Consider the following 18981-nt stretch of genomic DNA (forward strand, 5'->3'; position numbering starts at 1 on the left):
ACCGGGGCCCAGCACAACTTCCACTTTCCCAAACCATCAAGCTCAGGTCGAGTCCAATCATCTTTCAACTTGCCACTTTCAAGCCAATCAGCCTCCACTTCACATACTTTAAATCTCACGGTTCCTCTGACTACTTCCCGCAACCCACCTCCTCTCCATCTCTGCTTCAACCCACCTTACTCAGAGCTCTATCCAAGTCTCTATCTTCATCACCATCACAAGCATCTCGACTCCGGGCGGGGTCCTGCCCTATAAACGATCTGGATCTATTTAGCCATCAGAGTCCAATCACCAGACGGCTTGTTTCAATTCTGTTTATCAATAAATTATGTTAAATTTATCCTAAAGATCTCCTCTTATTAAAATTTCACTCAGTGACATGGTCTTGGATTTAATGTGAGCAGTCACCCCTTTGTGCCTCTTGTCTGAAATTCCTTTTTAGTTTGTGAACAGACAGACATTTGGAGAATGTACGACTATGATAATGTTGTAGAGACCCACCCTTTGGCACATCCCAGCACACCCACTCACTTCACCAGATGCACCTTATTTAGTTCTCTCACCTTTGATTGGGTGTGGTGCTTGTCCTCGATTGCAATCACCTGTCACACATTATATGTCACACATTATATAAGGACTGCATTCACTTTTGGCTCACTTTTTCTTCACTTCCACACGGGGCGGCAGCTGAGGTGAGGTTCTATTTGGGTTTTATTTTATGTATTGTTTAAGGGAATGAGTAACTTAAATCTGTTTTCCTGTTTTCTTTCAGCTGTGGCAGTCCATGTGTGTCTTTGTTTCCTTCCTTCTTTGCCTTATTTATTTGAGAATAAAAGGAGAACCCTGAGAATAATTCTGAATTAGATGGCTGCTTTTTCTTATTCTAACCGGATGAGCCCATGATGCTGATTGCTTCAGCCCTGAACCTTCCTTCCTTCAAAACAGATAAAGTCTAAAAGGTTGAGCTCAGGTACAAAGCAGAGTTAATTGTGTCACTGCCTGGGGCTGGGACAGGTTTAGAAACACAGTCACGCAACCTCGAATCGCACTACAAATTCTTTATATCACCTTTTATTTAGACACATAGCTGTCACTATTCTGTACTTTAGTTTAGGCAGGAAGTTATTTGCATTCAGATTTTCCATTGTACTTTAGTAACCAAAGAGAAACACAGTGATTGAATGATTTAGTTTAGAATTTGAATTGGCAACACTGATAAAACCAGCATTTTGCTTCTATTAGTCTTAAGTCAGTTTGTGATTCTTGGTAAATGTTTGTGATTCTTATATCTTGTGTTTGAGCAATAAATATTCTTCCTAAAACCAACAACATCTGATATGTCTTTTCCCTTCACCCTAGTCAGTCAAAGTAGATAAGTAAAGAGGAGTGTCACAAGGAATGCAGTCCAACCAATAAAAGCCTTTAGGGTGAGGTTCACCTATTTCCAGGGAAATCGAATCATGAAGTGTGCAAAGAATAACAATACTTTTTTTTGGCAGTTCTGCATCGCTATCATTCCCAATTCTGGGGTGATCCAGCCATAGTGTATGAGGTGCAAGAAAATAAAATGAACAAACGCGATTTTTATTTTTTTTAATTAAGTACAGCACCTTTCCAGACATTGCTTGTGGTGTCAAAAAAAGGGAGAGCTAAATACAAAAAAAGTACAGTTAACTAATGCTGACACTGACAATACAAAGAGTCTTTCTCCATCAGTTTTGTGTGTATATATTGCTACTCTTGGTATGTCTGGATAAGACCCTGACAAACATTAAAAAAATAATCAAAGCCACGATCACATAGCCAACCGGCTTACTTGTTCCATGTGTGACAGGGCTGTAGTATACTGTAATGCAATGTATGGTAAACTGTATAGGGTCCCTTTCCTTTCATCCAAAATGTCTACCTACTTAATTTTACAGAGGTAAACTGATCCATTATCCAGACTGAAACCAGCATGGAGTGGTTCAGTGAAGGTTGTATTCACGGTGTACAGGTGGGTAACTGTATCAGGAGAGACTTTAAAGAAGGACAAAATCCCTGCCGGCCAGTCCAGGTAAACTCCTATGATAGGACTATAAAGTGCTGCAAAGTTTATACAGGAATTGTTATGATAAAAACAACCATCATTCATCCAGCACCAAGACTTTTCATTCTTTCCCAATGAATAGTCAGAGGCAAAGTCTCCCTCCCGGTCAATGCTTTTATATGCCACTCCAACGTTAGCATGAGAACACTTAGCCTCCCAGTAATGGCGACCTGTCAGACCTTCTTCACAGAGAACCTGGAGGGTATTAAATCTGTCTGGATGATCAGGATATGGTTGCTTTTCTGGGGCATATTCTGCCATTCTGTTCTCCTTGGTTAAAATAATATTCACACCTGCTGTGTTTGGGTCAAGTGTTAGGTCACAGGCAACTGGAATCAGAGCATGCAAAAACAATTAATTACTTGTAATAGTAATATTATGTAAGTATGGTTCTTCATCTCTGGTTATTGTATCATCAAACTTTAAAAAAAAGCTAGGTTACTTAGTATTTATACATTTCCCCAAGTCCCTGTTCATACAATTGACATGCTGTGTAAACTGTTTACGTGAACATTCATTTTGCATAGTTCTTTCCTGGTTGTTATTCTTGTTGTTTTACATTAAATGTTTTAACTTTGATGCATGAGGAATGTGGATTGTATCTGATTGCCCTTATACCAGTTGAGTTAACAGATCTGGAATAAATGAAAGCCGCTTTTATACAGAACATTGTCCCTTGGCCACAGAAAAAGCTCTAATTTGGATATGACTTTAAACTATAGACTATCATTGATTAAGCACAAGGCCGCATTGGACTTTACACTTTCGTGATGTAGAAATATTATTTATAATAAATCACCATTGTTCATTTTTGTATATTCATCCTGATTTGGAAAATGTTTAGGGACTTGTAAACACTTGCAAATATAACTGCATGGATGCAAATCACATGTAGCATGTAACATTTCAGGAACAAGAAAAGGTTTTCTTACACTGTCTCAGCAGCTTCAGGTCAACCCAGCATTCTGCGTTTTGGTCCACACTGATGGGAATAATGATAAAAATCAACTTGCAAACATTATTATAATATTATCAAGTATAAAACTGTGTTTGTTATTGGTTTTCCATACTTGAGTTTTTCCAGACTGCAGCATGAATCCCTCTGTTTTTCCTTCAGCATCTGGACTATGTCATCAGTGAGATTATTAAAGCTGAGGTCCAGATCTTTGAGACTGCAGGGTTTCAAGTTTAGAGCTGAGACCAAAGAGGAGCCTCCATCGTCTGTCACTTTACAAAATGATAGCCTACAGAAAGCAAACAATGAGTGGTAGATGCTCTCATCAGTGCCAAGTTTGACTTTCTGTCATAACACAAGTGCCATTTCATAGCTTTTTCTCAGTGTCCCTTTGGACAGCACTTTGTGCCTCTCACTTTTTTTGAGTGATATCAAATGATTAGATTGCAAAAATTATTGCAAAAAAGTGTTATGCTTAAGTTCAATAAGGAAGACCTGCAGTCACACATCTGTATGCTTCCCATGCGTTTGGTGGCTAATCTAAGCTTACGTCACTTTCACTTTCCCACGCTGTCAAGCTCATTGCGACATTACAGACTAGTCCGATCATGTTTCTGCGCACCTTCTTGAGGCCAATCAGCCTCAAATCCACGTACTTAACTGAGCAAATTTAACTGAACGTTAAATTAGCTGATTTCTGTATATCAGTAAATCATGTTCAGTTCCTTCTAATTATCTCTCATTTTTGAAATGCAACTCAACTGTACCGTATATTCAGTTTCTCTTTTTAAAAAGCATGACCTTTTGTCTGAGTTATTTTTTGTACTAACCTGAGTGTTTTTAAACCTGTCAGTGCATTGCACAGTGCCAGCACCCCCGAGTCTTGTAGGTCATTGTAGCTCAGGTCCAACTCTTTCAGGTGGGGAGGTCTGGAGCTGAGTGCTGAGGCCAGCATTTCACAGCCTTTCTCTGTGACTTTGTTGTGAGTGAGACTGGATGGAAAATGTTGCGATACAATAATTACCAAAATATTTGAAATAAATGAAAGAAAACATTACTGTGACAATAATTCTCATTTTTCCTCATATACAGTTCTTGACACATTTATTAGACTGTGTGAGAGGTTTATGCCACAGCTGCAGTGGTAACTATATCTTTATTAAAAATTATAATCATATCTTTTTTAATGCTTGTGTAATGGTGTAATCCACCAGTATGCAAAAGCACTTTAATCAAAATGACATTTTAATGCTAATATACAATCATTGCTATTATCCATGAATTTAAAAACTACCTTATTTTATTTTTTTTCTAATTATTGTGCCATGTTACAATTATTACTTGCATTTCTGAACAGAAAAATTGTTTTAGTTATATGTCGATATTATTTATTGTTTTATGACAGGTAGTCTAATAAATTTGCCAAGTGCTGTTCAATTCAACAGCACAAGATTAGAATGACAATCTTTGTTTTTCATTCTAATCTTGTGTTGTTGAATGATAAATAAATTATATTTATGATATTTATAATAAATAAACAGATTTTTCCTAAATAGTAACACTAGAAAAAACAAGTTAAATTTCCCCACTGAGAATCTGTTCACCAGCATCACAACCATGATACTCCATGTCAAAAGTACTTAGAGTTAAAATATTTCAAACTGAGCTTTCTTCCTGTTGACTAAACTTTAATAATACCAATAATTACTTTTTAGTAAAGAATTTTACCTTAATGCCTCCAGTTTACATTTCGTGCTCATCAGCTCTGCTGACAGTTTCTTCATTTCTGAGTCTTTAAAATTGACGTAGTTCAGTTGCAGCTCTCTCAGATAACAGGTGCTGGATTTAAACGCTGCCACTAACTCTTCACAGATTTTCTCAGGCTTTGGATTTCGGTTCAGTCTTTTGTTGCAGAGAATAAAATTGGATTGTTGTTTTTATCTGGCTGAAATTTTTCAGAGCAACTGAATTTCTGACATATGAGAAAGCCAAAAAATTAGATGAAGAATAACATATAAAACGGACCTGAGCTTCTCCAGTTTCTGGGATCTTAATCCAACTGACAGCACAGAACATAGTGAGTCCCTCAGGATGTTGCCACTCAACTCCAGTTCTCTTAGATTTGAGATTACTGATTGGATGGCTGATGCCAAATCTTCAGCCTGTTGTTCTGTGAGTTCTTCACCAGAAAGACTGCAAGGGTAAAGGACAATAGGTGAAAAGATCCACATGATAACATTCACCACTATGTCAGCTATACCTGTTCACAAATCTAGTCAACCAGTCACACAGCAGCAACCCAGTGCAATTAGGCATGTAGAAACAAGATGTCCCACTGAACTTCAAACCGAGAGTCACAATGGAAAAGAAAGGTGATTTAAGTGACTGGGAATGTGTCATGTTTGTTTGACAAGACACTCAGATTCTCTGTTAGTACTAACTACTGATTAGTTAATACTAATAGAGAATCATTTAAACACCACAGTCTACCTGACCATGTCAATTCCTTTGTAACCATAGTATACACATGTGTATGGTTACAGGGGGATTGTCTGGAAACAACAGTTTCAAGCAGGAAACCATACAAAGCTCTCTGAAGAATGTTCCCAGAACCTTGTTGAATCTATGTCATGAAGAAGTTAAGAAGACATCTGAAGTTAAAAGGTACAGCCCACTACTAGCCAGGTACACCTAACAAAGTTTCCAGTGAATATATAAGCACACTGTTCAAAAAGCACAAAATCATAATAAGAAATGACAGATCGTACAAAAAAAAGAAAGAAAAAACCCTCAAAATGATAATTTTACCAACCTTAGAGCCTCTAGTTTACACTGAGAATATTTTAGTCTGTCAGCCAAGATTTCTGCACCTTCATAGTCCCTGCTTAGAAATGTGTTATTGACTAGGTGCAGCTCAGTTAACACAGAGTGTGGTATGCAAAGAGCTGAAGAGATCGTTTTATATTCCGAAACACTAAGATCCAAGCCTGAGATTCTGCAAAAAAAATTTGATTAAATTAAATAAATTTTTTTAAAAAGATCATTGTGCAATGTAGAGTTTTAAAGGCATGTAGATCATTTGCTAGCATATATATATATATATATATATACGGTGAAAATACGGTATTTGTTGTCTAATCTGAAGAATTTTTACAGTAAAAATGATATAATTTTTTCCAACTCAGCACTAGAAACCTGTGCTCAGTTAAATGGTTTTGATTAATTTTATTTATTCTATATGGGACAGTAACATGGTATGTGCACAGTTATTCCCACTAATCACCCATAGCACTGAGCATGTAATTCTAAGGCCTCAATTCCGCTGTGTTTTCTTTCTGTTTCATTTTAAACAGCTTTTTTTATTTCACAGTGCCAGACAAAGCAGCAAAGACTGCAAAGACTCCATTGATCATAACCGTAAACTATATTTCACACTGTAGTCTTGTTATGACTCTTCTGAACTGGCATACCAATATATCAAAGTACACTGACATATGTTAGACCTACAGTTTCACTGGTGTTTGTCTGATAGATTTGCTTCACTATAGACTTACCTTGCCTTTTTGCAGTTCCTCACAGCTGGAAGAAGTCTAAAGATACCTTTTCCTGATGGTCTGTATTTCTTGAGATTGAATTCATCCAGAGGTGTGTTTGACATCAGAATCAAGTCAGCCAAAGCTGAACACTCAACAGGAGAGAGCGGTGATTCAGGAAAACAATTTGGTTTCAGATACTTACGTACTGAATCATGTAGGGAATTGTCTTTCAACTCAGTCAGGCAGTGGACAAGGTTTAGACATCTTTCAGCTGAGCAGTCAAACAAATCTATTTCTAATAGACTTGACCGAATTTCCTCAATATTTGTTGAATGCTCTTCAGTCTGCTGAATCAGGCTTTGAAGTGGTTCTTCTGATGATTGTAGCGAAAAGCCAATAAGGAACCTGAGGAACATGTCCAGTTCTCCGGTCGTTCTAAGAGCCGAATTAGCTATTGTAATTTCAATCAGTTCATTCAAAGGTAGATCCACTGGATCACTTTCCAAGATAGTCTTGAGCTCTTCATCAGACCCTTTTAGCATGAAATCCTTGAGACTTTCAGAATCGATTTTTTTGTTTGCAAAACTGTGATATACAAAGAGAACAGCAAAATACTCTTGAACTGTCAGATGCACAAAGCAGTAAAGTTTCTTTGTTAGGAACACACGCTCTTCTTTGAATATTGCTGTACACAACCCGCAGTAAACTCCAGCTTTCGTTATATCTATGTCATACTTCTTCAGATCTCCAGCAGTGAATATGATCCGGCCTTTTTCCAGTTGTTCAAAAGCCAACCTGCCTAATTTCAAAATGAACTCTTCATTTGACTTAAAAAGCTCTGCTGTATCAGGCTCTTCCTGGTCTTCCTGGTTGCCATATTTTTCATTAGCTATCGTCATCTGAATAAGAAGGAAGTGTGTGTACATCCCAGTAAGAGTTGTGGGTATTTTTTGGTTTCCATCTTTGGTGTTTCCCATTTTATGCATCAAATACTCAAAAACATGTACAGCAATCCAACAGAAGATAGGTATGTGACACATAATGTACAGGCTCCGTGACATTGTTATGTGTTCAATTATTTTTTCAGCGACTGCTTTGTCCTCAACTCTTTTTCTGAAGTACTCTATTTTTTGTGGATCATCAAATCCTCTGACCTCGGTCCACTGGTCGACATAATTAATAGGGATGCGTCGAACTGCTCCTGGTCTTGAGGTAATCCAAACAAGTGCAGAGGGAAGAAGATGTTTCCTGATAAGGTTGGTCACCAGAGTGTCCACTGAGGACACCTTCGTAGCATCATCCAGTATTGTGGTCGTTTTGAATTTCAGCTGAAGTTGACTTTCATCGAGACCATCAAAGATGAACAAAACTTTACGATCAGCCAAAGCTTTCGCAACTGCTATGGTTTTAAGTTCTGGATGGAATGTTTTCACAAGGTTCTCAAAGCTAATCTGATCATCTTGGACCAAATTTAGCTCCCTGAATGGAAACATAAAGATGAAGTCCAAGTCCTGATTGGCTTTTCCATCTGCCCAGTCAAGGATGAACTTCTTCACAGAGACAGTTTTTCCAATGCCAGCGATTCCCTTTGTCATCACAGTCCTAATGGCTTTCACTTCTTTGTCGTCTTGCTCATGTTTAAAGATGTCATTACAGTTGATTCTAGTACCCTCAACAGTTTGATTCCTTGCTTTATCTTCAATCTCCCAGATCTCATGTTGTTCATTGACATGTTCACTCTCCCCTTTTATAATGTGAAGCTCTGTGTAAATTTTATCCAATGATTTTTCCTCAATAGTAGTCTTTTCAGTGCCTTCTCGCTGCCGCTGACACTTCTGCCTCAGATATTCTTTGTTCTTTTTGATGACCTCCTTGATGACATCTTCTGCTGTAGGTGAAGAGGAAAAAGAACAATCTTATAACTATCATTATCCCTGGTCTAGTTCCAGCATTAGATTCTTTTTAAATTTCTTGTTTCTTCCAACAAGTCTGTTTGTTGTCTGTGTGGACTCTATTACTCAACTATTTATATATGTATATATGTACAGTGTTGAGTTCTTTAAAGTAATGCAGCATGTTATTTAATTACTAACCAGAGGACTTAGTTAGTTACACAACTGTATGCAAATGTACTGTTTACAAGGTCAGGGAAACCTGAAGACTGAAGAAGTTACGGGTGATGAAATGTTTCTCCCGCTGAAAACGCTTGGTTCAGATGAACAGAATCAACTTTCAGTCCATAGACAATTCCAATTGATCGCCACTATTTCTCTAGACACTTCAAGCCTGACTGCTCATCACTGCCTTTGTTACCTGTTGAAGATCAGACTTTGGGTGCTGGGCTGGGGTTGGATTCAGTTTAAAATTACTCTGGGTTTTTGACTAGTTGGGTGTTAGCATGCTGTCCTTGTAAAGAACCAAAGTTGTGTTACCAATTATGCATTTTTTTAGTCCGAATTATAGTTTCGACTTTACCGTTGCACTTTTGTCCTTTTGGGCAATACAAATTAGTAATGTCCATATCGCCACTTCTCAAAAGCTGCATTGATATACTTCTTCAGCATTTTCCTCCCCACGCATACAAACACAAATCAGCTGATTGTAGCGCAGGAAGGACGCAGGAAAATAAACATCTGATTTTTTTTCCTCTCTACTGTAACTGTTGTGTAATTACTGAATTTAGTATAGTAACACGTTAACTTACTCCATTACTGAAAAATCCAAAGTAATTACAGCAATGCATTACTTTATAACTCGTTACACCCAACAATGTGTATCCACGTGTTCAGCGTTCAGGCCATTACACACCGAACACGTGTTTTTGCATAAGATTTGCCATCTGAGAACCTGTGAAACTAATTAAGTCCGTCCTGTTGTTTCTAAACAAAAAACAAAGAAATTCTGGGTTCATCCATTTTTTCTGAAAAGGCAGTAGCAGGGGCAAATTCATGGTTTGATCGAGCACTTGAATTTTCATTACACCACTATCATACATATATTCGGTGTCGCTGTTTGAGCTCTTGTTAACAGAGTTGGGACCACATCTTAGAAAGCAGAGAAATCATTTCAGAAAGCTGAGTGACCCGGAGCAGCTTGTAGCTGTGTGTTGGAGGTACTGGTGTGCGTTTTGTGCTACAACCACACCTATAGCCAAATGCAGTGATCTACTTGTTGAGATCAGTTTACTTGGATCTGAAAAAGTGAGCTTGGTTCCAAATATGCACTAAAGTATCTGAGTCTAAAACATTTTTTTAACACAGAAAATATTTCCACAGATTTTATGTGCTTAGATTTTATGCAAAAATCTTACTAGCTAGCCTTTAGTTATGTATTATCCTTTAACGTGGCAAAGTATAGAAAGCCTTCTCAACAACTTTTGCAGAATTATCTGCATGTCATAACTATCTTATATTTTATGCATTAAATGAAAAACAAAAGAGATAACAGGGCAGTTGAAAATGTTTCACCCAAACACCTTACATACTTTCACATGTCTCCGGCTGAATTTCTTGGAGGCTTCTGAAGAAAGCAGATTTGACTTCTTGAGTAGTCAGGGCGTTGTAGAGTTCCCTCATCTTGTCCTGGCTTGTTGTTGCAGCATCAATTTTGTTGTAGGTCTCTTTATGGATCATTTTTTGCTGTCTCATTTCATCTGCTATTGGCATCACTAAAGTGACGCTTTGAATGAGCTTAGACCTGTTGCTGTCCACCCAGTCAGCTTCTTTAAAAAAACACAAATTAATTGTAAGAGACTGCATTTTAATGGGTATTTTATGACCAGAGTTTGTCTTAAAATTATTAACTTTAACTCACCATTTTTGTTGCTGAAGCAAGGACTGACAAAGGACAGAAACAAAGTTACTGTAAGTGGTTAATGTGTAAACCATATCATGTTTTAAAAGAAAAGGGTAAGAGTTGCATCTTATATTTATGTTGTTACACTGATTGTATATTCGGTTTTTTTTTTTTAATAAAATCAGTGTGATAATAAAAGACTAAACAGTTTTTTTATGAATGAAAAATAATGAAATCTCACCTGAAGGTGTTACCTTCAGCAGTAGCACAGTCATGTGCACTGCTGTTCTCACTACAGTTGTTTTTTCCAGATGTTTCTTCTGCATGTCTGGATAAATGCTCTTCTGCTTCCTTCAATGCAGTCCCCAGCCCCTGCACAGACGGCCGTCTTAGGAGGGAGGAATTTGCTCCACTTTCCTCTGTGCTGCAAACAACCTTTTTCTTTTGGTCAGATTTGTTGTTTTGCCTTTGACCCCTCCTGTGCGTAGAGCATTGGCTGCCCATGTTTGTTCTTCTGTGTCAGCTCAATGACTCAAAGCGTTTAAGTGCGATCTAGGCTACCACGCTCTATCGCATTTAGTGCTGTGGCTTTACAACCGCATCCGGTGTCTGTAAAAGTAAAAGTAAGAAAAAAAAATGAAGCATTCAGAGAATTAATGATCATTGACATCTAAGATATTTGATTGGGTGAATGTGATATGTGGTTAATATATTTATCTTACCTTTGTGTTCGATGTCCTGTAGTAGCTGCAGTAAATATGAGAGTTGGCTGGGTGAATCTCTCTCTGTTCACTTGATCGTTTTCACTCTCTCTATCTCTCTATCTCTTGCGCTCTCTTTTTCTCTCTCTCCCTCTCTTGCTTTGTACATTGTGTAAAGAATCAGATACAATGTAACACCACCGGTTTGGTGAGTTATTTTTTCTATGTTCAGATAGTAATAGCAAACACGTTATTAATTTGTTAAGGTAAACCCATTCACGGTAGACTACTGCCAGTTTTAAAATGTTTAATTTACCTTTATTAGTGTCCCTTGCGTTTCATATGTGAAGAATAACGTGCCATTGAAATAAACATTAAAGCCATTTTTGCAGCTGTGCTTCTAAAATGTGCATGATTTCAGTGTGGCCTTTTGTCTTAAATGTTATTTGTACAAAATAATAATAATCCACTCATTCACAAAGCTTTTGTAACCTATAAATTTAAAGTGTCAAATACTTAATTTGTGCAAGTGTAGCTTCTCATCTTGCTATTTAATGAGAATCTTAATCAAGGTAGTAATAAAACCAAATGTTGGCTGTTATGTGCCAAGAGATGTGGCTTTGCTTTTGTGTTCTATTTATCTTTCAGGTGTCAAGCCGCCACCTATTGGCCAATTCGAAGTTGATTGGCATGTGTCTGTTGGCTGGTCTGGGCCCAGTTGGCCAATCACACGCCGAGGATTACTACAAATGAGCAGCCCCTGGCCGGCTGGTGACTGCTGGCGGCTGCTTTGACAAACATTCGTGAACAGGCTTCTTTATATTGTGTGTGGTGGGAGGCTGGACAGGTAAGCTGGGGTACCCTATACACTGGTTGTAGGTTTTACTCTGTTAGTCACACTAGGTTATGCGGTTGATGCCACTCTTGTATGTTTTCACTGACCTTTTTTTTCGAGTAGCTAGGTAGGCCTTTTGTTTTGCACTTTTTCTTTCAGTTAGGCCCTGGAAGCTATCGACCTCTTTTTGTTTTATTAATTTCTTTGATTTGGATCAACCGCCCAGTAGGGCTGCTCGATTATGGCAAAAATGATAATCACGATTATTTTCACTGAAATTGAGATCACGATTATTTGACGATATTTATTTAACCCTTTAAGACCTACTATAGAACCAAGTCCACCAGAGCTTATATTATTTTTTTTACATGCTGTAGTGCCATTTGTGGGAGCATTTCAAGTTGCTATACATCAATACAACTGTTATAGCCCATATTTTAATAATATGTATGCATTAAGTCCATAGTAATTACATAAATTGCAAAAAAGTGCAATAAACTACAAAAAAAATTGAAAATCGCTTTTGTTTTGTTTACATATATTTCTACTTGGAGAAATTTAAGAGGCTTATCCCTCAAAACTTTAAATACAATAAAGTTGCAAAAAATAGTTTCCCACCACAGGAAATTTATTTTGAGTGTCTTCATAGTTTTATTTTGGAGATACAGCAATTTTTATATACTGCAGGAAAAACAAAAAACAATCCTATGATGCAAATTTGCAAAGAAAACAGCATGTGCATCATTTCACTGTGGGAAGTGTTACGAACAGCTGATAGGAATGGCAAAGCGTGTTTCTGGAATATTATGTTTTTGTTCCTGCAAGCGCTTTTTATGCAATTTTTGCAAAGCTATATGTGGAACGAAACCATGACCGAGGACAAGCTGATGGCATCAGATGTAAGTACAACTCCTCCGGTTTCATATGCAAAACAAATTATTGCGCTAGCTTACACGGTTCAGGTTCTACAGGGATTTAAAAATAGTTACGCAAAACGGAGCGTGCTGCTCTGACCGGCTTTAAAGGGTTAACAATGACTTTAAAAAAATAATATAAAATAGTGTGCAACACCACTGAAGTTTTTTTTTTTAAACTCTCTTTTCAACCAACGGCAGTCACTCTCCAAATAACTTCTGCTTAGCTTTCCGAGCTTCCCTCGGGTCCTCTTAATCAGCGGTCTCCAACCTTTTTTGCGCCACGGACCGGTTTATGCCCGACAATATTTTCACGGACCGGCCTTTAAGGTGTCGCGGATAAATTAGGGAGGGGCTAATAATCGGCTCAGTCATTTTTAATGATCGTTGAAAGCCCAGATCGTAATCGTGATTAAAATTCGATTAATTGAGCAGCCCTACCGCCCAGTCCTCCTCCCCCACCTCTTTTCTGTTGTTAAGTTTGACTATCCAGGCAAGCAACCAATAAATCCTGCCTGATACTTAACTGTTCTGTGGTCTTCCTCCTTCATTGATTGTGGTTGTCCAGTGTTGCTGTCTCCTTCCTACCTTTGCCTCCACCATGGTGGGGGGGACGTAACATGGCTAAGACAGACTGTCTTAGCCAACAGACTCCAGCTATTTTTTAAAAAGAAGCAACCTCTAGTGGCCAGGGGACTAACTGCATGGAAAGTGTGCAGTGGTGTTACTGTTTTTAGATGAGGTACAACTCTTTAACCTGGAGATCCAGATAACTGAGCAATGTTTACATGGCTTTAAATAATTCTTTAAATTGTTCTTTTCTTTAAACCATAAAACATAAGTGCCTCTAACCCACCTAACACCAATCCACACATTCTGCACAAATTCAAAGACTCACAGCTCAAGACACAAAACTCCTCCTGCTAGAGTAGGGACATAACAATATAAAATATGTCATATAAAATAAATACATTAATTTGGGGTATAGAGTATAAATTTGGGGGCAGCACAAAGTTGGGTGGTTAGCCTTTTTCCTCACAGCAAAAAGATGCTGAGTTCTTACCTTTTGGGTAGGCCTGGCCCTTCTGCATGGAGTTTGCATGTTGTCCCTGTGTTTGTGTGGGTTCTCTCTGAGTGAAAGAGAATGGATGGATGGATGGATTGATGGAGTATAAATTTGTAAACAACTTAGGATGGAATCAGAATCAGAATCAGAATACTTTATTGATCCCTGGGGGAAATTATTTTTTGTTACAGTGCTCCATTATAAACCAACATTAAGACAAGACAGACAATACACTAACTAAGAATAGTACAATATATACATATATATACATACATACATACATAAGTCACTCATAAATAAATAGCTGAAAAAGAAAGAAAAAGAAACATGTGTAGTTGTAGCAGCAAACAGTGTGTTAAGTATGTTATGTAGACCTTTTTCTTCAAGCACATATTTATGAAACTCTTTAATATTACACACACACACACACACACACACACACACAGGCATCCTTCATTACAGGAGCAAACGTGGGTGGGACATCATTTTAGAATAGAATAGAATAGAATTCAACTTTATTGTCATTGCACATGCACAGGTACAGGGCAACGAAATGCAGTTTGCATCCATCCAGAAGTGCTTTAGTGATATAGATATATTACAATATATATTAGCAATAATATAGATATGTAAGTATATTACAGAAATGGGTCTATTATGGTATGTTATAAGGTACATGGTATGAAGTATGTTGTGAATATTCTATAACTATAGGTATGTACAGGCTGTAGTGAGTACAAGCTATGTACAGGATATGAACAGGATATAAATATGAAAAACTATACAGAATATGAAATAACTTTACAGAAATCTGAGATATACAGCTATACAGAAATGGGAACTATGCAAGTTGTAAACAGTTGTAGGGTTAAAAATTATCGTATGTACAGAATGATTATTTACACAGAGCTATACAGTAGTGCAGTTAAGATAAGTGAGGGTGTGGATAATTTCTACAGAGGCTATATAAAGTGCTAGTGGTTGTGAGTGGTGGTTCACTCCATGTTATTATTGTGTGTTTGAGGGTACAGTTGTCCATTGTGTGTGTGTGTGTATGTTCAGTCCATGAGTTTAACGTGGGTCAGATGTCAGGAGGCAGAGTTCAGGAGTCTGACAGCTGTGGGGAAGAAGCTGTTCCGGTACCTGGTGGTCTTAGTCCGGAGGCTCCTGTAGCGCCTCCCAGAGGGCAGGAGGGTGAAGAGTCTTTGTGATCGGTGACTGGGGTCTCTGATGATTTTCCCAGCCCTTTTCAGACACCGCTTCCTGTAGATGTCTTTTATGGCAGGAAGTGGTGCTCCGGATCCATTTTGCCGAACCTTCACTTTAAAGAAAACATTTACTCTTTAATAACTTCCTGTGCATCACCTCTGCTTTTTCTACATTTTTTTTCTCCTTTTTCTCGCCCTCTTTACATAAGCTCTCCCTCATTTGTTGTCAACTCTAATGAAGCCACTGTGTGTGCCAGGATGCAAGTGGGCGTGTGTTTTAGTAAGTAAAAAAAAGTAAGTAAAATTTTATTTATATAGCACATTTCTAGATAAAAGATCACAAAGTGCTTCGCAAGGTATAAAACAAAAACAAACAAAAGTAAACAAAATGCAATTCTAAAAAGATGTGTTTTTAGTTGTTTTTGTTTTTTTTAAGTGATCACTGAGTCCGCAGATCTTAAGTTCTGAGGAAGAGAGTTCCACAGTCTGGCGGCCACAGTGGCAAAAGCTCTATCTCCCTTGGTTTTCAGCCTTGTATGCTGAATAACAAGTAGGCCCTGATCACAAGACCTCAGGAATCTACTAGGGACATAGGGCTGTAAAAGTTCAATGATGTAGGCTGGTGCTTGTCCTTGAAGAGCTTTAAATGTCAGAACCAGTATCTTAAAATGGACTCTGAATTCAACGGGGAGCCAGTGCAACTGTATAAGCAATGGTTTTACATGAGAGTACTTGCTGCAGCATTTTGGACAATCTGCAGACGCTCCAGGGAGTTTTTGTTTAGACATGTAAACAGTGAATTACAGTAGTCCAATCATGATGAAATGAATGCATGAATAACAATCTCCAGTTCAGTATGAGACACTATAGGGCTCAATTTAGAAATGTTTCTTAAATGATAGAAGCAGGACCGAACCAGAGATTTAACATGGACATCCAGGGTAAGAGCAGAATCAAAGGTTACCCCTAGGTTCCTGATAGACGATTTCACAAATGTTGAAAGAGGACCAAAAGCATTCATTATGTTAGGTACATGTCTGTCTGGAGTACATACAAGGACTTCAGTCTTTTCTTCATTAAGTTGGAGGAAGTTGTCAGCCATCCAACCTTTGATGGATTCTAAGCACTCATTTAGAATCAGCAGCTTAGAAACATCTTCAGGTTTAAAAGATGTATGTAGCTGGATGTCGTCTGCATAGCAGTGGTAGCGAATGTCCTCAAAGGGGCTCAAAATATGCTGGAGAAAAAGTAGATATATTAAAAACAATAAGGGCCCCAGCACAGAACCTTGTGGCACACCATAGGACAGGGACGTGGAAGATGACCTGTTCTTAGAGAACGCCACAGAAAAGTATCATTCATAGAGATACAAGGAGAACCACTCTAAGGCAGACCCAGATACACCAAGCCAGTATTTCAGCCTTTCAAGCAAAATGTAATGGTCAACGGTGTCAAAGGCTGACGTGAGGTCCAACATTAGGAGTACAGAACATTTTCCTGAATCTTTCTGCATCAGAATGTCACTGGAAACTCTAAGAAGGGCTGTCTCAGTAGAATGAGCTCTAAGAAAGCCAGACTGAAATTTGTCAAAGATATTATGTTTGTCTAAAACTATTAACTATTTTTTCGAGCTCTGCTAGTGAGATGGGTAAAAAGTCTTCTAAGATGACAGGCTGAGCTGGCGTAGGAACTGACAATGCAGATGCTGATGGGACAATTTTTTCCTTACATTAGAATTTTTTTCTAGAAAGAAGGAAAGAAATGTTTCACAGTCTTCATTAGAAGACATAATGGCAGTAGGTGGAGCAGGAGTAATAATATCAGTAATAGTGTCAAACAACACCTTATGATTACCTCTGCTCTTTGCAACCAGATGAGAAAAATAAGCAGCCCTCGCATCTCTAATTGCATTGTTAAAAGAGGCTAAAAGATCCTTTAAATAAAGGAGATGAAAATTTAAATGAATTTTCCTCCATAAGCGCTCAGCTTTACAACAATCACGTTTTATGGAGCGGATGTTGTCATCTAGCCAGGGTCAGGACTTGGAAACAGAAACTGGTCTCATTTTAACCGGACAGATTTCATCTAAGATCGAAAAACCATGGTTATTAAATAGATTTGTTAAGAAACCAACACCGTTTTGCGGGGATAGAGTTAAATTAAAAGCATCTGAGAAATTCTCCGCTGTGGAGGAATTTATAAGATAAGATAAGATAAGATAACCTTTATTAGTCCCACACGTGGGAAATTTGTTTTGTCACAGCAGGAAGTGGACAGTGCAAAAGTTATGACGCAAAAATTAGAATACAATAAGAATAAATACAGTACACAGCTGTACAGAATAGAATAAAATAATATACTATATACAGTAGAATAAAATAGAATAAAAATATACAATAAGATAAAAATAGAATACGAATGCTATATACAACTGAGTAAAAATACAACGATGCCAGAAAAGATTATTGCACTTAGTGTTATTGCACATGTGTGGATGTGTGTGTTTGTTCAGTTAAAGTCTTTGTTGTGGAGTCTGACAGCAGTGGGGAGGAAAGACCTGCGAAATCTCTCCGTCCCACACCGTGGGTACCGCAGTCTCCCACTGAAGGAGCTGCTCAGTGCTGTCACAGTCTGCTGCATGGGGTGGGAGACGTTGTCCAACAGGGATGACAGCTTAGCCGCCATTCTCCTGTCACTCACCACCTCCACTGGGTCCAGAGGGCATCCTAGAACAGAGCTGGCCCTTCGGATCACCCTGTTCAGTCTCTTCCTGTCCCCAGCAGAGATGCTGCCACCCCAGCAGACCACACCATAAAAGATAGCAGAAGCCACCACAGAGTCATAGAAGGTCTTCAGGAGTGGGCCCTCCACCCCAAACGACCTGAGTCTCCGCAGCAGGTACAACCTGCTCTGCCTTTTCCTGTAGAGGGCGTCTGAGTTATGAGTCCAGTCCAGTCTGTTGTTCAGATGAACACCAAGGTACCTGTAGCTGTCCACAGCCTCAATGTCCATACCCTGGATGTTCAGTGGTTGCAGTGGAGAATGCTTGTGCCTGCGGAAGTCTACCACCAGCTCCTTGGTTTTACTGGTGTTGATCTGGAGGTAGTTCAGCTGGCACCAGTCCACAAAGTCTTGAGTCAGTCCTCTGTACTCCTTGTCGTCCCCATCAGTGATGAGGCCGACTATTGCAGAGTCATCAGAGAACTTCTGCAGGAAGCACTGGGTGGAATTGTGGGAGAAGTCTGCAGTGTAGATGGTGAAGAGGAACGGAGCCAGAACCGTTCCCTGTGGGGCCCCCGTACTGCAGACGACCCTGTCCGACACACAGCCCTGAGTCCTCACATACTGTGGTCGGTCGGTGAGGTAGTCCAAAATCCAGGTAGTGAGGTGATGGTCCACTCCAGAGTTCTCCAGCTTGTCCTTCAGAACCGAGGGAAGAATAGTGTTGAAGGCACTGGAGAAATCAAAGAACATAATTCTCACAGTGCTTCCAGCGGTCTCCAGGTGAGCGAGGGAACGATGTAGGAGGTGAATGACGGCATCATCCGCTCCAATGCCAGGCTGGTAGGCAAACTGAAGTGGGTCCAGTGATGAGCTTGTTAGGCGCCGAAGCTGAGCCAGGACCAACCGCTCCAGGGTCTTCATCAGGTGGGATGTCAGAGCCACCGGCCTGTAGCTGTTGAGGTCCTTGGGGCGTGAAGTCTTTGGCACTGGTACAACACAGGAGGTTTGCCAGAGCTGTGGGACTCTTCCCAACCTCAGGCTCAGGTTGAAGAGGTGCTCCATCACCCCACACAGTTGGTCCGCGCAGGACCTGACGACCCTCGAGCTGATGCCATCTGGGCCCGCTGCCTTCTTGCCATTAATCCTCCTCAGTTCCCT

General features: G+C 39.1%; 1 protein-coding gene and 1 long non-coding RNA gene across 2 annotated transcripts; one reads left to right on the forward strand and one right to left on the reverse strand.

The window, feature by feature from the left end:
• Nucleotides 1–558: 558 nt before the first annotated feature.
• Nucleotides 559–1326, forward strand: LOC145428575 (uncharacterized). Its single transcript, XR_013908867.1, has 2 exons — nt 559–692; nt 773–1326. It is a non-coding gene; the product is annotated as an uncharacterized LOC145428575 (long non-coding RNA).
• Nucleotides 1327–1578: 252 nt separating this feature from the next.
• LOC113021055 (NACHT, LRR and PYD domains-containing protein 3-like) lies at nt 1579–11218 on the reverse strand. The gene is made up of 12 exons (XM_026165465.2): nt 11098–11218; nt 10617–10984; nt 10394–10416; nt 10065–10301; nt 6599–8468; nt 5857–6039; nt 5070–5237; nt 4773–4946; nt 3875–4036; nt 3160–3333; nt 3022–3071; nt 1579–2418 (listed from the first exon to the last, which is right to left on the reverse strand). The coding sequence occupies exons 2-12, from the start codon at nt 10877–10879 to the stop codon at nt 1907–1909; spliced, it is 3816 nt and encodes a 1271-aa protein (XP_026021250.2). The 5' UTR covers nt 10880–10984; nt 11098–11218; the 3' UTR covers nt 1579–1906.
• Between the last annotated feature and the right edge of the window lie 7763 nt (nt 11219–18981).

This window comes from Astatotilapia calliptera, chromosome 4 (genome assembly GCF_964374335.1).
Source record: "Astatotilapia calliptera chromosome 4, fAstCal68.1, whole genome shotgun sequence".
In the NCBI taxonomy this organism is placed as follows: domain Eukaryota; kingdom Metazoa; phylum Chordata; class Actinopteri; order Cichliformes; family Cichlidae; genus Astatotilapia; species Astatotilapia calliptera.

What these genes read in the sequence shown, in the direction of transcription:
- LOC113021055 (XM_026165465.2), bottom strand. Translation starts at nt 10,879, where the DNA reads ATGGGCAGCCAATGCTCTACGCACAGGAGGGGTCAAAGGCAAAACAAC. An exon ending in TCAGCCGGAGACATGTGAAA is followed by an intron (nt 8,469 to 10,064) that starts GTATGTAAGGTG and finishes CTTCACCTACAG; the next exon opens with CAGAAGATGTCATCAAGGAG. An exon ending in TGCAGTCTGGAAAAACTCAA is followed by an intron (nt 3,072 to 3,159) that starts GTATGGAAAACC and finishes TATTCCCATCAG; the next exon opens with TGTGGACCAAAACGCAGAAT.